The 19,780-nt window shown below is 38.8% G+C and overlaps 1 protein-coding gene across 10 annotated transcripts in view; it reads right to left on the reverse strand.

The window, feature by feature from the left end:
- PKHD1 (PKHD1 ciliary IPT domain containing fibrocystin/polyductin) overlaps positions 1 to 13,042 on the reverse strand; it is a 640,097-nt gene extending 627,055 nt beyond the window's left edge. For all 10 annotated transcript variants that reach the window (XR_011974315.1, XR_011974316.1, XM_072642432.1 and 7 more), the window contains exons 1-4: positions 12,863 to 13,042; positions 7,739 to 7,875; positions 6,753 to 6,830; positions 4,170 to 4,314 (exon numbers count right to left, since the gene is read on the reverse strand). Coding sequence is in view for 8 of the 10 variants with exons in the window: in XM_072642432.1 (XP_072498533.1) it covers positions 4,170 to 4,314; positions 6,753 to 6,830; positions 7,739 to 7,790 (275 nt within the window). In the remaining 2 variants the exon portion in view is untranslated. The remainder of the gene's footprint in view (positions 1 to 4,169; positions 4,315 to 6,752; positions 6,831 to 7,738; positions 7,876 to 12,862) is intronic.
- Between the last annotated feature and the right edge of the window lie 6,738 nt (positions 13,043 to 19,780).

The raw sequence follows: 19,780 nt of genomic DNA on the forward strand, positions 1-19,780 counted from the left end.
ATGGTTCGGTCTTAGGGATAGTAGTATTAAGTTATATGAGAGTGAATATATGATTAAGAATTCTAGTGGTTTCTGGGTAATATCCTTCAAACTTAAAATTATCACTTAAGCCTTCCTATTAAGTTTAGAAAAGTGAGTGGAGGGAAAGTCTTGGCTTTATCACATTACAACTGAATTCTCTAAAAAAGCACTGAAAACTTTTTTTTTGGAGGCTTTCCAGGTTAAGTGACTTGCCCAGGTTTACACAGCTAGTAAGTGTCTGAGGCCAGCTTTGAATTCACATCCCCTGACTAGATGGCCACTGCTGTATTCACTGAGTCATGTAGCTGCCCCAGTAGTAAAAACTTTTGAAATAAGGAATATTTCATTTTAATCTTTGTATCCCCAGTGCTTAGCATAGTGTTTTACTTAATCAATTTTCATTATACTCATATGATCAACACTAAAAAAACTGACTTTTCACAGGTAGCTTTTCTTGACAACCTCAGGTTTCATAGATATTTTCTTCTAAATTCCTCCAGTCTTTATAATCAATACCATGGAATTTAGGATCTAATTATATGTTGTATTGTATTCTTTACTGCAGGCAGCTAGGTGGCAGAGGGTATAGAGTACTGGGCCTGAAATCAGAAAGACTCATCTTCCTGAGTTCAAATCTGGCCTCAGACACTTACTAGCTGTGTGACCCTGGGGAAATCCCTTAACTCCATTTACTTGTTCCCTCATTTGTAAAATGAGCTGGAGAATGAAATGATAAACTATTCCAATGTCTTTGCCAAGAAAATCCCTAAATGGTGTTACAGAGAGTTAGATAAGACTAAACAACAAAATTCTGCCCTACAATTTTATATGTCTTGTCTCCCTTTCCAAACTGGATCTCATATTTTACTTCTTTTTTATCCAGCTGAAGCTATTCTTGCTAGGCTTGTAACAGGCATTTAATTAATACTTGTTAATTGGTTAATCAGCATCTTTCTTGCTGTACATAAGCTGAGAATGACTATAAAAGTGGACTCATGGAAAGTGATACCTCAGATTAACATTACTGAGCTCTCCTTTTTTCTGACCATACCTGTCCATTTTTTTTCATGTTGCTCAGAACAAATTCTACGATCATTCACATCTTGGTTGCAGACTTTTGACACATCTTTTCATTTTCACATGTGCTGTGTTCCGGTGAAACTGGACTACTTATAGCACCCTGAAATTTGAACTCCATCTCCTACTCTTTTGAATAGACCAGGGGTGGGGAACCTGTGGCCTCAAGCCATATGTGGCCCTCTAGGTCCTTAAGTGTGACCTTTTGACTGTATCCAAATTTCACAGAACAAATCCCCTTAATAAAAGGATTTGTTCTGTAAAACTTGGACTTGGTCAAAAGATCACACCCAAGGATCTAGAAGACTACATGTGACCTCATGGCCACAGGTTCCCCACCCCTGGGACAGACTTGCTGTCCCTCATGCCCAGAATGTACTTCCTTCTCTCCTCTGCCTCTTAGAATCCTAGTTTCCTTCAAGGTTAAACTAATGTATGAGGAAGTATTTCCTGACCCTGGCTAGTTGCTAGTGCTTTCTCTCTCCTTAAATCATATGTGTATGAGTGTATGTATGTGTGTGTTCTATTTACATATTGTACCCAAGGCTACAGAATGTAAGTTCCTTGATGACAGGGACTATTTGCTATTTTCTCTTTGTATATCCAGTACCAGGGGGCAGCTAGATGGCATAGTGATGTCATCATGAGTGCTAGGCTGGAGTCAGGAAGATTTATCTTCCTAAGTTCAAATCTGGCTTTAAACACTTAATAGCTGTGTGACCCTGAGCATGTCACTCACCCCATTGGCCTCAGTTACCTCATCTGTAAGATGAGCTGGAGAAGAAAATGACAAATCACTCATGCCTCTATCAAGAAAACCCCAAATGGGGTCAGAAAGTATCAGACATGACTAAAAAAAGACTGAACAATAATGCCCACGCTGTCTGGTACATAGTAGATCCTGCTTCTTGGATTACATTGGATTGCATCAGAATGTAATAAATATAAAATGTTTCACCTATAGTAGGAATTGAAAATATTTTTGATGAATTGCATTTAACTGAATCTTGCATAGAAAACCAATAGCCCAAAGATTATTTTCCATCCTAGTACCTTAAGGAAGCTCAATTCTTTTTTGTTTTGTTTCATTTTGGTGGTTTCTTGCTCAATAAAACAGGTACTTGGAATGGTTTCTTTGAACTACTAATTATCATTTTCATATACCATGCCTTGGGCCATAATAAGTAAATCAAGAACCAGTGAAACCTTTACAGATTGGTAGAAAGTTTACCAAGCCTGCCAAATTACATGAAACCACTTTGCAAATCATTCTACACTGAAGGGATCAAAACTCAGAAAACTGAAGAATAAAGCATTTTCCTTTCCTGTCAATCAGTTTCTTGGCTTTGAGACTATATACAGTCATAACATATAGTCAGAACAATTATTGCTTCCCAATGCGTGAGAAATCAAGGTCACAAACGGTCTCAGAGGGTACTGTTTGTGGAAATATTACCAACCACACATTTCAAAGTGACATACCACAGTACAACTTCTCCAATCTCCACAGCCTGGCCAGAAACTTAGAACACTTTAAAGAAAGCGTAGGTTGTCATGATCTCACTTCCATCATTGATTCATTCCACAAGCATTTATTAAGCACTTACTATATACAAGACACTGTGGGAGATACATACAAAGCTGTAAAGTTTACCCTTGTTGAAAATACAGTCTAGAAGGGGAGCTAAGATAGGTGCACAGATAAACCATAACACAAATTAAAATGCTACCAGAACACTAGAGAAGTATGTCATGCTTTGAGTTCAGATGAGATCATTTCAGACAGAAAAGATTAGAGGACTCTTTATGAAGATGGCATTTGAACTCAGACATGACAAATAAATAAGATTTCAAGAAAAGGAGATGGGGTTGAAGAAGGTAATGAGGATATCAGTGCCAAGGTATTGAGAGAAATTGTTATTTCACTAATATATTAATAACTAATTATTAAATTGAGATCCCTGGTTTTCTTTTCAGTTTCCTCATTAAGTCCTAGCTCTTGTTAAAGTCCATCTCTAAAGGACATGACTGATTGAGGGTATTACCCTTAGCCCTCAAGGATCATGCCCTTCAATCTTGGGTGGAATCCCACCCAGCTAGGAGACCTAACTTCTGTTTAAAGTGTAAACAAAGTCGAGTCTAGGTGAGTTCTTACCCTGGGGAAATGAACCACTGATCTTATACCCCTCTATTAGAGTTTAGGTTGACCTGGCTCATAAAGGTGAAAAGGAAACATAGTGGTCTGTCCAGACTGCTGGAGACAGCTAAGTCTCATGATCAAGCCATGTTCTCAGCAGGAGGAACTGAAGACCTTTAACCCACCTCCTCCTTAAATGTCTACCAATCAGGGTTGATTTTCAGTTGTCAAGGGAATTCCCTTTCAAGGGTTATTTAAAGCTTTCAGGGTCATCCACTGACCATGAATTTATTGACTGCCAGACAGTCTAATTAATAAATTTATTATTAATTACTCAGAAACTCTGTCTTTCAGGGTTTTTCATTCTACTCCATAGAAAAGTGCAAAACCTGCTCAGCAGTAGCCAATGGCTTGGTCTGGCAGAACATAACAGCCATGATAAGGTTGAAAAGGTAGATCGAACCAGAATATATAGAGAGACTTTGAATGCCAGTCTTGGGAATTTGGACAATGTTCAGTAGGTGATTGGGAATCATTGAAGGCTTTTGAATGGTGGAATGATAAGAGTAATATTTATCTGCAAGCTTAATCTGATAGTGATGTGTACAATTACTTAGAAGGGGGAAAAGCTGGAAGAGGAGTTGGGGTTAATGGCCAGGAGTAAACAGGAGAGAGAAAGACAACTCTTTGGGGTAGTGGGTTTACTGGTATCAATCTTTAAATAACAAAAACAACAAATAATGATAATAAATAAATATAAATACATTATATGTATAATTATAAATATATAATATAATAAATAAAAATAATTAAATAACAAAAAGTGACTAAAGGTAATTTAAGAAGCCATAAACTATATTTCCAATGCTACTAACAGTGAGCTGTTCAGAGAAACCACTACAATCTCCTCCTCAGCTTGTAATATGGATCATACCTGGTTTGGCATCTTAAAACAGAGAAATCTTCATAGACAGGAGAAACGTCACAGGGGACATGGGGCAGCCATGGAATTTTCACATTCACCAGACTTATCTCCAACTGAGAGCCATTGGTGGGGTAGAGGAGACTCCATTCCAAACCTAAATACCCAGTCCATCAAATAAAAATCTCATTAAGCTACTCAGCATTAGCACCAGCAAGGTAACACAGTCATGACAATCTGCAAATGAGATTTCAACAGCACAGAGGACTGTGACCTCAGGAGGAAGTTCTCACATATTAAATTATAACTCTCAATCTAGGTATATAAAAGAAGAAAAATGACCTTTTTTGGTAAAATGGAGGGCAGGGAGAGGGACTGATGTTGGGAACTCTAAGTAAATAAATTCCTTCTACCAAGTTAGATCCATAGCTGTTCTGTTTGACATTTAAAGCTCTTTATAACGTGCCCTTCTAACTTTCCAGGCTTCTAATGCCTTACACCGCACCCTACTCCATATACTCTGGGACCATTGACACTTGACTCCTCAGTGTTCCTTGGACAAGACTCTTCATCTCCAGGCTCTGATCATGTTTACAGGCTGTTCTCTAAGCCTGGAATGCTCTCTCTCCTCATCTCCACTTCCTGACTTCCTTCAAATCCTAGCTAAAATCTCACGTACTATAGAAGTCTTTCCTGATTTCCTTTAATTATAGGGTCTTTCCTATATCGACAAGCCCCAGTTTATCCCATATATCTCATTTGTACATATCTGTTTGCATATCGTCTCCCCTGTGGACTATGAGCTTCTTGAGAGCAGGGACTACCTTACCTTTCTGGATCCCCAGAGCTTAGCACAGTGCCTGACACATTTGCTCAGTCATTTGAGTTGTATCAAACTCTTCATGATTCCATTTGAAATTTTCTTGGTGAAGATACTGAAGTGGTTTGTCATTTCCTTCACCAGATCATTTTTCATTTGAGAAAACTGAGGCAAACAGTTTTAAGTAACATGCGCAGGGTCACATAGCCCAATTTTAGACTGAATTTGAATTCAGGTCTGCCGTTCTATCCACTGTACCACCCAACCATCCACCTAACACATAGTAGAAACTTAATAAGTGTTTATGAACTGTGCAATTTATACTCTTAGTTGCCTGGGCATATTAAGAGGTTAAATGACTAGCCCAAAGCCACACAATCAAATCCTTTCAGAGGCAAAACTCGAACCCAGGTCCTCTTGCATACAAGACAATTCACTATATATTCATTATACTCCTCTGCTTCTCAATAAATCACTTCTAATAAGATTACTGAAAATTTAGTATCAGTTCATATTTGTGTATCACCAAATGCTTTTCCAAAACGATCCTGTATGGTAACTAAGGGCCATCATTATCATTCTCTTCTTTTTTCAGATAGAGAAACAGAGGCTTGAAAAATTTACTGATTTTCCCATCTGGGGTTATCAATTAGTAAGCATCAAAGCTGGATTTCAAACCTTCAGATGCCTCCCGATTCTAAGTATTCTATCTAAACTGCCTTTCATATGAGGACCAAATGAGACGACATATACAAAGTACTTTGCAAACCCAAAAGTGCTATATATGTATGAGTTACTATTAATATCATAATTACAGTGTTCCATAATTATAATCATAGATGTAATTATTTATATATTATATGTGAAACATATTGTATAATATTAAATATTATGTGTAACATATCTAATAATAAATATAATTATTATATTTCCTCCTTTGGTCCTCAAAAGAACCCTGTAAGGGAAGAAGTTCAGGCATTATTACCCACATTTTACAGACAAGAAAATAGAGGTTGAAGAGAAGTCAAATAACTTCCCTAGGATCATATAACTAATAAGCAAAGGAATCAGTGTCCAGACTCAGATCTTAAAGCCCAGATCCAATAACTTTTTTTAAACCCATTTAAATCACTTATTAACTACAACAGGCAATGGCTATAATTCTATATTATGTTTTCAGACCTAAGACCCAAGACTAACTTGGGACAAGAATAATCTTGTCTGACCAAAAGTTCTATTGCATGATCATGATCCATAGGGAATGTGTATCAGGCCTGTATTAAATATTGGGGTCAGAATGTAGACATAAGCACGTTGTTGTTGAGTCATTTCAGTTGTGTCCAACTCTTTGTGACTTCATGTGAGCTTTTCTTGCCATTTCCTTCTCCAACTCATTTTACAAATGAGGAAACTAAGGCCAATTTAGTTAAGTGATTTGTGCAAGGTCACACAGCTAATAAGATTCCGAGATTGGATTTGGACAGAGTTCTTCCTGACTCCACTCCTGATGTTCTATCTACTGAGCTACCTACCTGCCCCAGATATGTGCAAATCTTTTTATAAATGTCCTTCTCCCTACCTTTCCTAGTTCTGTCAAATCCACATGTATGGTGGAAAAACAGTCTAAACATCAGGCTTCCTTCCTTCCTCTCTTTATATCTTCAGTTAGGTATTTTTTCTATGTTCTTAGTAGTTAAATATGTTAATCTCAGATAGGAAAAGAAATTCAAAACCCCATTTGCTCTAAGACTTCAAGCCTCTTAAGAATCACTTACCATCAAAAACAATGGTGATCCATGTTCCTCCAGCAATGCTGCCCTCTTCAGGTATGATGTGACAACTCCTACAAGATACTGAAAACAAACAAGAAACACATTGGAACCAAGGCCATTTCAGCCCATCATTTAATTTCTCTCTCCCAAAATATATGATTTTAAAGTGATTAGCCATCTCACACTAGGCACACATTCAAACCTCTCTGCCATTCATTGGATCACAGATTTAGAGTTATAGAAGTTATCTTTAAAATGTGGTTCTTGGAATTAAATACATTATTTGAAAAGTGGTCTGCTTATGATGGCATACAATTAAAAAAAAAAATTCTGGAGCCTACATTTACATGAATGCCCCTCTTAAATTTAATTAGCTTTTTTTTGGCAGTCAGACTACAAAAGGTAAAAACTTGAGATGAAGTACTTAACCCCATCCAAAATGGAATCCCAAAGAAATTATTCAGGTTAAATCATAGACAAATAGGCTCATGGATTTAGAGCTGGAAAGGAACTCAAATGCTAGTAAATCGAACACTGCCCCCATTTCATAGATGGGAAAACTGAAGCACAGAACAGTTAAATGGTTTTCCCAAAATAGCACAATTAGTAAGTGTCTGAAGTGGGATTTAGAATCTAGGTTTTCCTGGAGTGAAAGAACGAATTATGAACACATTTTCCAGCCATGGTATACTTCAAACCTAGAACGAGGTAGGAGGAAAAATTGGACCATAAAGTAAGAGAGATAAGCAGGTAGTTCCTTTCATGGATGAGCCACCACAGCTAGAATCCTGAGGAGGGGATTTTTGAGCTTATTTTGCTCACTGCCACTGATGTCCAGATATATAGTGATACTCAAAAAGTCATGCAGAATCTCCCAATAGAAGTCCCATAAAAACTGAAACAGTGAATTAAGTGTCCAAGTTATCTGTTGAGACTTCTCAGCTGGCAATCTCCAGATGTCAAAAAGAATCACACAGTGCCTTACTTACCTGCTAAGAGGAGCATCTCAATATTCATCAGTGAGAGTAGCCAAGTAATCATCTTGTATATTTAGATAAGACATCTAAGATCACTCAGTAATTACAAGCATCATCCATTTTGATTGAAGTATCACAGTTTCTCTGTTCTAAAAAGTGAGGTGAGAAGTTAGTATCATAATTTTTCATCACAAGGCCCTTAGCTAGTGCCAAGCTTAAAGAAAAAATTCAAATAAGAATATTGCCAAAGAACTTTAGATTTTTCAAGAAGCCCGTAGGCTCTGGGAAAAGAGAATATCTAAATATGTTGTGTATAATTGTATTTAGGCACTAATTTCCATATTTGTGAATTAAGTAGCAATAATAGCCTCTTTCAGGTTATGTTCATTATGGAGGAAGAATTTCCAAAAGAAATTCTAAAAAATATACTATATGTATGGAGAAAAGGAGGGGGGAGAGATAATAAGAAAGGAAGAGAGAGGGGGGCAGAGAGAGGTGGAGAAGGGGAGAGAGGGGGACAGAGAGGGAGGAAGGGAGAGAGAGAGAGAAAGCATGACACATGGTAAAATAGGAGAAACTCCCAAAAGACTGTCAGAAGACATAAAAAGGGAAAGATCATTTTCGACTGGGGGAAGGAATCACAGGAGGATCAGACAGATCACTAGGGATGATAAAGAGAATATTCATCTGATGGTCTTGAAATTCTTTTTGATGAAGTCAACAAAGTCCCCAGATGAAATAAAAGGTCTGTTTTGACAGCACTAAGAATTCCTAGCCATGCAAATTTTTATGAGAATAGCTTGTGCAAGACAGACATAAGGTATACATGACTTCTACATGATACAGTGGACTGGGAGCTGACCTTGGTGCCAGGAAGTATTGACTTCAGGTCCCACTTCTGACACATACTAGCTGTATGACCCTAGATAAGTCACATAGCTTCTGAGTGACCCAGGCCACTGGGTAAGATCATAAGTTGCAGAGCAAATGCTGATCTGCCTTTGCAGGAGAAGTTCCTCACTGGGAGCTCCCAACAATGATGAAATTATAGGTGTCAGCAAAAAAAAATATGTGTGTGTGTGCGTGCATCTGTGTGTGTGTGTGTGTGTGTGTGTGTGTGTGTTAAGGGCCTCCCATATGAGTGTATTAGTAGGGGACAGGTAGGCTCTCACAAGCAGTATTTCACAATGGACCACATTCTTATCTTCGAATAACTGTCTACCTAACATTCTCTACCTAACAGCCTTTCATCATAGTACCTACTTACAGGGTTGTGAGGATCCAATGATATTTGTAAAGTCTTTAGCACAATGCGTGAACATAGTAGGTATTTAATAGATGCTTGTTTCCTTCTTCTCCCTTCTCCCCACCCCCCCCTCAGCATTCCCCTATAACCTTTGTCTGGTGTAGACAGTTTAGTTTCCTAGATATCCATTGAACATGCTGTAATCATCCTTAAATCTGGCATATTCAGGCAGTTAATTAATAAATATTTATTAAGTGCCTACTATGTGCCAGCATGGTGCTAAGCATCAGGGATATGAAAAAGAGGCAAAAGACAGTCCCTTGTCCTCAAGAAACTCACTATTCTTGATCTATGAAAATTCTCAAGATGCTTTTAGACCCATGTCATGTTCTGTCTTCTCCACCCTAACTACTTCTTCACCCTAACAAGCTTTGATCTTTCTTCCCTCAATCCCAGGATGCTTGCAATTAAACACAGAATTTAGCACTCAAATATTATGTACTGTCATCTTTGTCTGTGACAATATGTAATAATATCAGATGTTTGCTTTTTAGTCTCAATGCCTCTTAAATACCATCTGTTTTGTTCAGCCATTTTTCAGGCCTTCATGACCCTATCTGGGGTTTTCTTGGCAAAGACATTGAAGAGCTTTGCATTTCCTTTTCCAGCTCAGTTTACAGATGAAAAAACTTGAGGCTAATAGGGTTAAGTGACTTGTCTAAGGTCACATAGCTAGTAAGTATGTGAGGCCAGGTTTGAACTAAGAAAGATGATTCTTCCTGACTCCAGACCCAGCACTCTATCCACCGTGCTATCTGGCTGCCTCAAATACCATCTACTAAGTAATAAATATTATTGTGATCTGTATCTATAGAAGGAGCTTACACATTGACAAAATCCTGGCTCTTTGAAGTTTTGGAGTGATGGTTTGAGCCAGATTACAGGTTCCATAAGAGCAAAGATCATATCTTTACTTCTTCCATACCTCCTTCAGGGTATGGAAGCACAACAATGAAGACATGGTAGATGCTTAACAAATGGGACTTAATTCAATTCAATAAACATATATTAAGCACATAGTATACACCTGGCACTGTGCTAAGTGGTAAGGATACAAAAAGAGGTCAAAGACAATCCCTGTCCTCTAGTTGGGGAGACAACATGCAAAAAAACATAAAGCAAAGCTATATGCAAAATAAAGAGGAAATAATTAACAGAGGGAAGGCACTGGAAGTAAGAAGGGTTGGAAGTTTCCTGTAGAAGGTGGGATTTAAGTTGGAACTTAAAGGAAGCCAGGGAACTTAGGAATCAGAGGAGAGGAGGGAGAGTGTTCCAGGTAAGAGAGATAGTCAAAGAAGATGCCCAAAGACAAAAGATGGAGGGTCTTGTTCATGGAACAGTCAGGAAGACTAGCTCGCTAGATCAAAAAGACCATGGCAGGCAACAAAGTGGAAGAAGACTAGAAAGGTAGTAGGAGAGTTGGTTATGAAGGACTTTGAATGCCAACAGCTTATTCAAAAGATATTATGTGAAATTAACAGGGATTGGCAACATATCGAATGAAGGTGAAGAATCCAGAATAACTCCCAGGTGGTGAGTCTGAGAAAAGATGGTGTTGCTCTTAGAAAAAGATCAATTAGTCCAAATAGCCTCATTTTACAGAGAAGGAAACTGAAACTCACAGAAGAAAAGTGATTCTCCCAAGTTTAAACAGGTGATAAGTGGCCACTGGGATTCGAACTCAAATCTTACAATTTCAGGTTCAGTTCTTTTTCCTCCATACCCCACTGTTTCCCATTAACTTGTTAATTTGAATTTAAAGAGTTTATAAATGATTTTATAAAGAGGTAGCATAGCACAGTGGCTACTGATCTGGCTGTACTGCCCAGAAAGACCTGAGTTCAAGTATTGCCTCTGACATGCCTATGAGATTCTAAGGTAAGTCACTCAGCTTTCAGTGTTCCAAAGAGCTCTCTGAGTATAATTTGCAGAGATGATGCCAACCTGCATTGGTGGAAGAAATTCCTCGCTAAGGAATTACAGGTCCAGTCCCTATCTCTATAAACTATTTAAATGAGTAGTGGTCTCTAACCATAGCTATATCTAAGAAGGTATATGATACAGAGATTTTGTTAAGGTTGGAGCCAGGATGAACCCAGAAATAGAAATAAATCTTGGGATTTCCTGAGATAAAAATATTCCTCGACTCTTTTTTCTTAAATTTTCTCTTTTGGTTAACTTGCTGAGAATTAACTATCATTCCCTTCCTCATGTGCCTCAGGGCAATGATATTGGGTAGAATGTGCTATCATTCTTCCATCAGGCACAGAGTGGGTTGTGTATAGCATCCATGAAACTGGCTACAGTCTGGGGGTGAAACTAGTTTTAAAAGAAATTGGCCATGATCTCTCCCCCTCCTTCCCCTCTTTTTTTTTTAAATAAATGGATCAAAACTAAACAATTCAAGCCCTGCCTTCAAAAATAATATTTTAGTATTGTTTAGCAAAAACAATAAAACTCAAATTTTTTAACCATCAAAAAAAATTTATTTATTTTCTTCTGAATCAAAAAATAAAACTTACATTTCTATAACATGATAGAATAGAAAAAAAAGATGATTGCACATGAAGCTACAAATCTATTGTGTACAACTTGTTATTCTTTTTAAATTTATAATAGAGTTATTGTGTAAGTTTCTTTTTTCTTGACATCTTTCTTTTTTAATCTGTCATCTGTCTTTTTTTATTAATCTGTCATCATCGGTCTTTTTTTCTGTTTATCACCTGCTAACACCCACCTCAACCAGCAAACCCTCTCTTATAACAAAGAAAACCAGTTAAGCCAAGGCGAGCAACATATCGTACACACCAAGGATTATATCCAAGGGGCAGCTAGGTGGCACAGTGGATAGAGCACTCGGCTTGAAATCAGGAAGACTTATATTCATGAGTTTAAATTTGACTTCAGATACTTACTACCTGTGTGACCCTGGGCAAGTCACTTCACCCAGTTTGCCTATAGAGAGACAAATTATAGAGGCTACTATAGAGACCTCTAGCACAGAAACTCTTTACCCAAAAAAGCAGAGTCAACTTAGAAACAATCATGACATATGTCCTGCTTTAAGAAAGCCTGATGAAAGAAGAAAATAATTTGCCAGACAAATGACTCAGGGTGTGATTATTTGCATCTCAAAAGGAGCTATACGAAGCCTTTACAAAAAAAAAAAAATCAGCACAAGGATACCTTTCTCTATCCAGTACATATGTTTCTGAAATCAAACTCTCCTTAACTTGAATCATGACTTTCCAGGTACTATACACTGAATGTGCTACACTCGATTCTTTGAAATGAAACATCCCTCACTTCTGAGGGAAAGCTATTGGCCCAAGATAATCTTTTCCCAAACTGCCTCTGCTAGATCATCATTTGATTTGAGGACCTAGTCCCTAAAGCTTCAAACAATGGAAACAATCCTTTCCCACCCCATCTTCCTCTATTTTAAAATCTGAGTCCAGCTCTTCCTCTCTCTCTTCAGCCCAGAGCAATTAAATCAAAACAAATTTTTGTTTTGTTTTGTTTTTTACTGACAGATAATCCACTGATTTATTCTTTACAAGGATAAACTCAACTTTCAGGTTGTTGTTTTTTTTTTCCCTACTGCTTGCCCACCTCAAGATGTTCAGTGTTCTAAAAGAAACAAAGACTGACTCAACTCTCATCTTCCTACCCACCTTCTACTTTCCATCTGAAACTTTTGTGTCAGTGAGATAATTTTCCTTTATTTGACCCATGTTAATGTCAAGGTTTCACTCCATGCTTGAAAGCTTGAGTTTGAAAATAGACAATAAAGCAATTGCTATATGGGACAGTTCCCCCTTTTCACTTACCCTGTTCCTTCCTCAGTCAGGAGTCAATGGAGAAAGTCTTTCCCTTCCAAGTGATTTTGCTTCTCACAAGGGTAAACTCTTCAGCAAGAGACAGTGGCCTTATTATCTGGTTAAAGCCCAGCCCGCAGCTACCTTGCAGGTAACTCATTCATGTCAGACTGTAACTCACCTAACTTGTTTGTGCCCTGGCCAAATGAGTTCCAAAGTAAAAGTTCATAGTTGTCCATAGGGGAGGCTTAATGATTAACTCAAGTTACTTATGCTTTCTTTTTTTCCCTTGGGGTCTCTTATTAATGACCTATGGGAAAGTAACCTGAAATTTTTATCTGCTTACAGCATCTGCCCCTGCAAGGAATTTCAGATATATTCACCAAAACAGACACACAAGCATTCAGGTAAACATTGAAACAATTCCTCACTGCAGCAGGCATAAAATGGGAGGTCTAGGACCAGGTTGACTTGTGTTCACGGGCATGGGAGGAGAATTGTTTTAAAACTGGGCCTGGTGGTCTTGAGACCACCATGACAGCTTCCCATTAAGTGAGACTGTTACTTATAGAATCTATGCATAGAAACCATTGCTATAATGTGGCCTGATGATTTTTGAGACCATTGTGACAGTTTTTCCTTAAGGGAGGCTGAAAGATTATAGAAACATACTCATGGAAAAATACTGACAATAACATTTTTTAATACATAATTTGTTTATTTTTCAGTTCTCAACATTCACTTCCACAAGAATTTGAATTCAAAATTTTCTCCCCATCTCTCCCCATCCCCACCCCAAGCCAGCATGCACCGCATCCACCCCTTCCTCCAGACCGTCCTCCTTTCTATTATTCCCCCTCCTTCCATGCCCCTCCCCTCTATTTTCCTGATGGGCAAAATAGATTCCTATACCCCATTGCCTATAATCTTCTTTTCCATTTGCAAGCTGAAACAATTTTTAATATTCATTATTGAAACTTTGAGTTTCATATTCTTTCTCTTCCTCCCTCCCCACCCACCTTCATTGAGAAAACAAACAATTCAATATAGGTCATACATGTGTAACCATGCAAAACACTTCCATAATAGTTACATTGTAAAAGACTAACCACATTTCCCTCTATCCTATTCTGCCCTCCATTTATTCCATTCTGTCCCTTGACCTGTCATCCCACAATTATGTTTGTTTCTGATTATCCCTTTCCCCAATTTGCTGTCCCTCCTATTTTCTTCCCTCTACTGTCCCCTACCCACCTGCCTTCCTACACGGTAAAATAGATTTCCATATCCAATTGAGTGTTATTCCTTCCTTAAGCCAAATCCCATGAGAGTAAGGTTCACTTATTTCTTTTCATCTCTCCCTTCTTCCCCTCCTTTGTAAAAGCTCTTTCTTCCCTCTTTTATGTGAGATGATTTGCTGCATTCTACCTCTCCCTTTCTCTTACTCCTAGTGCATTCCACTCAACAGTAAATTTTGGTTGTCAGATATTCTCCCTTCATATTCAGCTCATCCTGTGCCTTCTGTCTATATACATACATATACACACACATATACATACCTATACATATACAATATACACATACATACCCATAAAAACCTACATATATACATGTATGTATAGGTATGTATGTATGTATACATATATATGTATTTGTGTGTGTGTATTCCCTCTAACTACCCTAATGCTGAAAAAGGTCTCATGAGTTACAAATAACATCTTTCCATGTAGGATTGTAAACAGTTCAACTTTAATGAGTTCCTTAAGGCTTCTATTTCCTGTTTACCTTTTAATGTTTCTTTTGATTCTAGTATTTGAAAGTCAAATTATCTATTCAGCTCTGGTCTTTTCAACAAGAATGCTTAGAAGTCCTCTCATTGAAATTCCATTTTTTCCCCTGAAGTATTACATTCAGTTTTTCTGGGTAGGTGACTCTTGGTTTTAATCCTAATTCCTTTGACCTCTGGAATATCATATTCTAAGCCCTTTGATCCCTTACTGTAGAAGCTCCAAAATCCTGTGTTATCCTGATTGCATTTCCACAAAATTGAATTGTTTCTTTCTGGCTGCTTGTAATATTTTCTCCTTGACCTGGGAACTCTGGAATTTGGCTACAATATTCCTAAGAGGTATCCTTTTGGGATCTCTTTCAGGAGGTAATTAGTTAATTCTTTCAATTTCTATTTTACCTTCTGGTTCTAAAATATCAAGGCAGTTTTCCTTGATAACTTCTTGGATAATTATGTCTAGGCTCTTTTTTGATCATGGTATTCGAGTAGACCAATAATTTTTAAATTATCTCCTCTGGATCTATTTTCCAGGTCAGTTGTTTTACCATGAGATATTTCACTTTGTCTTCTATTTTTTTCTTTCTTTTAGCTTTGTTTTATAATGTCTTGGTTTCTTAGAAAGTCATTAGCATCTATCTATTCCATTCTAACTTTTAAAGAACTGTTTTCTTCAGTGAGCTTTTGAACCTCCTTTTCCACTTGGTTAATTCTGTTTTTTTAAAGCATTCTTCTCCTCATTGACTTTTTGGACTTTTGGAATGTGGGCTAGCCTATTTTTAAAGGTGTTATTTTCTTCAGCATTTTTTGGGTCTCCTTTAGGAACCTGTTGACTCACTTTTCATGACTTTCTTGCATCACTCTCATTTCTCTTCCCAATTTTTCCTCCCCCTCTCTTATTTCATTTTCAAAATCCTTTTTGAGCTCTTCCATGGCCTGAGACCATTGCATATTTATTTTGGAGGTTTTGGATGTAGAAGTCTTGACCTTGCTCTCTTTCTCTGATGGCATGCTTTGTTCTTCATCATCTGAGAAGATGGAAGAAAATAACCTTTCACCAGGAAAATACCCTTTCACTTTCTATAGTCATTTTTCCCCCTTTGGTACATTTTCCCAGACAGCTACTTGATTTTTTAGTCCTTTGTCAAGTGGAGGGTATACTACTCTAGGCTTTAGAGGTTTTGTGTAGCTGTCCTCTGAGATATCTCTAAAGACCTGTAAGTTGTCAGCTCCTCCAAGGCGACACAATCAAGGGAGAGGAGTTTACTCCTTTTCTAGCCTATGCTCTGATCTGTGAACAACCAAAAGCACTCTTTTCTGCTATGGAAATGCAAGTAGGAATCCCTCTTCATAGCTGCCACCAGTTCCTCCATGCTAGCATTCCTCCTCACCCTATGATCTCCCTTCAGGACTGAAACCCAGATGAGCTGCTCAAGTACCCCAAGGTCTTTAGGTTGAAGGTACCAAAGAGTGGATGCTGCTACCACAGTGGCTGCAGTGGTCCTGGGGCCAGGGCTGGAGCCAGACCTCTCTCCCCTCTCACCCAGGTGAAAGAGCTTTCTTACTGACCTTTGAAGCTGTCTTTGGCATTTGTGGGTTGAAAAATCTGGAAACCAAAGCAGCTGCCCATGATTCAGCACCCTGAAAAATGCTCTAGTCCTGTCCAGGCCATGTAACCCTCACTCAGCTGTGCTCCATGCCAATCCCAGTGTGATAGACCTTTCCTGTCAGTATTCTAGTCTGTCTTGGGCTGGAAGTCTGTTTCACTCTGTCAATTTGCAGCTTCTGCTGCTCTAGAATTTGTTTAGAGTCATTTTTATAGGTATTTTAATGGTTGGGGGAGAACTAGAGCAGCTCTGTCCTTCTACTCCACCATCCTTGAGTTTACTGGTACATTTCTTGCTCAAGGATCAAGTCTTAAACCCAATTCACTCTGGAGTTCATAGACTGGACAACAAGTCCCCATCCACCTAGCACAGAGTGGATGTAATAACTAAAGAGTAATTTTTTCTCTTTTACCCAGGAACCCTGAGGGTCTTCCCGCTGCAGTTTTTTTCTTTTATTAAAGGGGCCATCCCTTGAGTAACTTAAAGAAGCCTATTCATTGAATAGGCATATCTCACTCGAAATAAGATTGTGATAAGACCTAAACCTGAAAGGGCCAGGGTCTCACATTGCCTCCTAGGCCATTTCCAGTTGTCCTGATGAATATTGTACCATTGGACCCAGATGTCTCAGGAGAAGAAAATGAGGTTGCTGAACTTGCACAGCCCTCCCTCATTCAAATCAAGTCAAATGCAGGTCATGTCATCATCTTGATGTCATGGTCCTCTTCGAGAATGAAAGACAAGCACCATCAATCAATTAACAAGCATTATTAAGTAGCTGCTATATACACTGGGACCTATGCCAAGTACTTCAGATATGAGGGCAGAAAGGAAATAGACCCTGCTTCATTGAACTTATCTTCTATCTGGAAAGATAACATGTCCTTGGGGAAGCTAAGTAGCACAAGATAGAGTGCCAGGCTTGAAGTCAGAAAGACTTGAGTTCAAATCTGGCCTCAAACACTATCAGTTTGACCTTGGACAAGTTACTTAACACTGTTTGCCTCAGTTTCCTCATCTGTAAAATGAGCTAGAAAAGGAAATGGCAAATCATTCTAATATCTTTGTCAAGAAAATACCCAAAGGGGTTATGAAGAGTGGGACATGACTGAAAACAACTAAAAAAGCAAAAAAAGTACTTACATAAAATAAATACAAGCTAGTTTACAGAGAGAGCAGAATGACATATGGAGAGGCCTCACATAGAAAGTGGTATGTAAGCTAAGTCCTGAATCAAGTTAGGGATTTTAAAGGTGAAAAGAAGAATTGAATAAGTGCATTCCAAGTCCAGGAGAAATGAGTTCAGTATTTCTTGTCTTGTCCCATTCTATTTTTTTTGTTTTTAAAAGCTTCCAAGTTAATAAACTTTTATTAAGTATTTACTATTGTAAGATATTATTAGTCATTAAGATGCAAAACTAAAATAAGATAATAATTTGATTGAAGTATCTAACAATGTATTACATAGATAGCCCATAAAATACCTGTAAAGAAGGACTCTCAACAAATTCTAGAGCAGTAGAAGCCACAGAACAATGGAGTGGAGGAGATTTCTAGCCCAGAGTGAACTGAAAGACAGACAGGAAAGGTCTGTCTCACCAGATGCAGAACAGAGCCCAGCCCAGCCTTGTCTGTGAGGTATGGCTCTGGGAAGACCAGGATGGAGCACGCTTCAGGGACAGAATCTCCAGTGGCAGCTCAACCCACAGGCCCTAAAGGGTAGTGAGAGGGTTTTTTTGGCTGGCCAAGAAATGAGCAGGGTGTTCCCATAACTCAGGCATCCTCAAGGGGCAGCAGCAGAGGCAGCAGGGGGTTCCCTGGGCAGGCAGCAGCTTGCATCCATTGCTGAAGGCCTCATGGTAAAGCCTGTGAGGGAACTGAGCCCTGTGTGGCCACCTTGCCTCCACCTGAGCAAATGATCTTAATCTCACACTGAATAGCAGCTCTGTCCCTGCCTAATGCCCCTGGGGGATTGGAGCAGCTCATCTGAATCTCAGTCCCCAGTGCTAGCTTGGCAGAACTGGAGGAGAGGTGATTGTGGAAAGGAAACTCAGAAGTCAAGTAACTGGCTGGGAAAATTGCTGGGGATGGAAGCTCAATTCCAGGTGGACAGTCTCGGGCGGGTAAAGGTGGGAACTTCTAAATCTTAGAGTTCTCACGAGACCCCCCAGGAAACGACTGGGAATCGAGGTGAACCGAGCTATCTCGTGTATTTCCGCCTCTTCCCGTGAGAAACGTGATGGGAGAGAGCTCTCTCCGCCCTCGAGATTGTCTCAGATCTGGGCACACTATTGTTATCTAACAGCACGGTATTCAGATGCAAACTATGCTGCTGGAGAGTTTAAGTAGGATCAGGAAAGCCTGAAAGTTCTCTTGGGCGGAGGGGCGTGGAGCGGACAGGACAACAAGGCTCCGCTTTTCCTCTCTCCTCTCTCCCCTCCCCCTCTCTCCCCACTTATACTTCTACTTCCAATCTCTTATTGTAAGATCTTTGCCTCCTTGGGAGATTCTTCGCTCCCTCCTAAGGAAGAATTCCCCTGCACTTGTAACTAGACCCTGAAATAAAGCTCAACCCTTGTTCGACTCTGGAACGTCCTTTCTCTCATACGAGCATCTGGTTTGGCCAACCGAAGACCTCCGATAGAGGTAAGGGAAGACTCGGGTAGCCCTCAGGCCTCTAGGCCTGGCAGAAAATGCCCAAATAAGGGGAGAAAAATAAGACTATAGAAGGTTACTTTCTTGGTAAATTGATGTCTCCTCCCATCCTTCCAAATGAGGAAGAACAAGGCATACTGTCAGAGGAAGTCAAGGCCCCTGCCTCCAGGGCCTCCAAAGGGAACTTAAACTGGGCTCAGGCAATGGAAGATCTTGAAAAGCAAGTTAGCAGCTTACTAAAGGAAAACCAAAAAAATGCTGAGGAAAATAACACCATTAAAAAGAGGCTAACTCAATTGGAAAAAGAAGTCCAAAAAGCCAATGAGAAGAAGGAGGCTTTAGAAAGCAGAATTAGTCAAATGAAGGAGAAGGTTCAAAAGCTCACTGAACAAAATAAATTTATTGAGAGAATTGAGTTCAGAGAAATGAATGACTATGAGATAAAACCAAGCAGTTAAAAAACAAAACTAAAAGTTTGAAAAAATAGAAGATGCATCTCATTGGAAAAACAAGTGACCTGGAAAATAGATCCAGTAGAAATAATTTAAAAATTATGGGGCTACTTGAAAGCCATGATCAAAAAAAGAGCTTGGACATTATCTTCCATGAAATTATCAAGGAAAACTGCCCATATCAGGGCCCATATCTAGAACCAGAAGGAAAAATAAATATTGAATGAATGCACCAATCACTTCCTGAAAGAGACTCAAAAAGAGAAACTCCTAGGAATATTATGGCCAAATTTCGGAGTTGCCAGATCAAGGAGAAAATACTGCAAGCAACTAGAAAGAAACAATTTGAGTATTGTGGAAACACAATCGGGATAACACAGGATCTGGCAGCTTCAACATTAAGATATCAAAGGGCTTGGAATAAGACATT

This window comes from Notamacropus eugenii, chromosome 2 (assembly GCF_028372415.1).
Source record: "Notamacropus eugenii isolate mMacEug1 chromosome 2, mMacEug1.pri_v2, whole genome shotgun sequence".
Taxonomy (NCBI): domain Eukaryota; kingdom Metazoa; phylum Chordata; class Mammalia; order Diprotodontia; family Macropodidae; genus Notamacropus; species Notamacropus eugenii.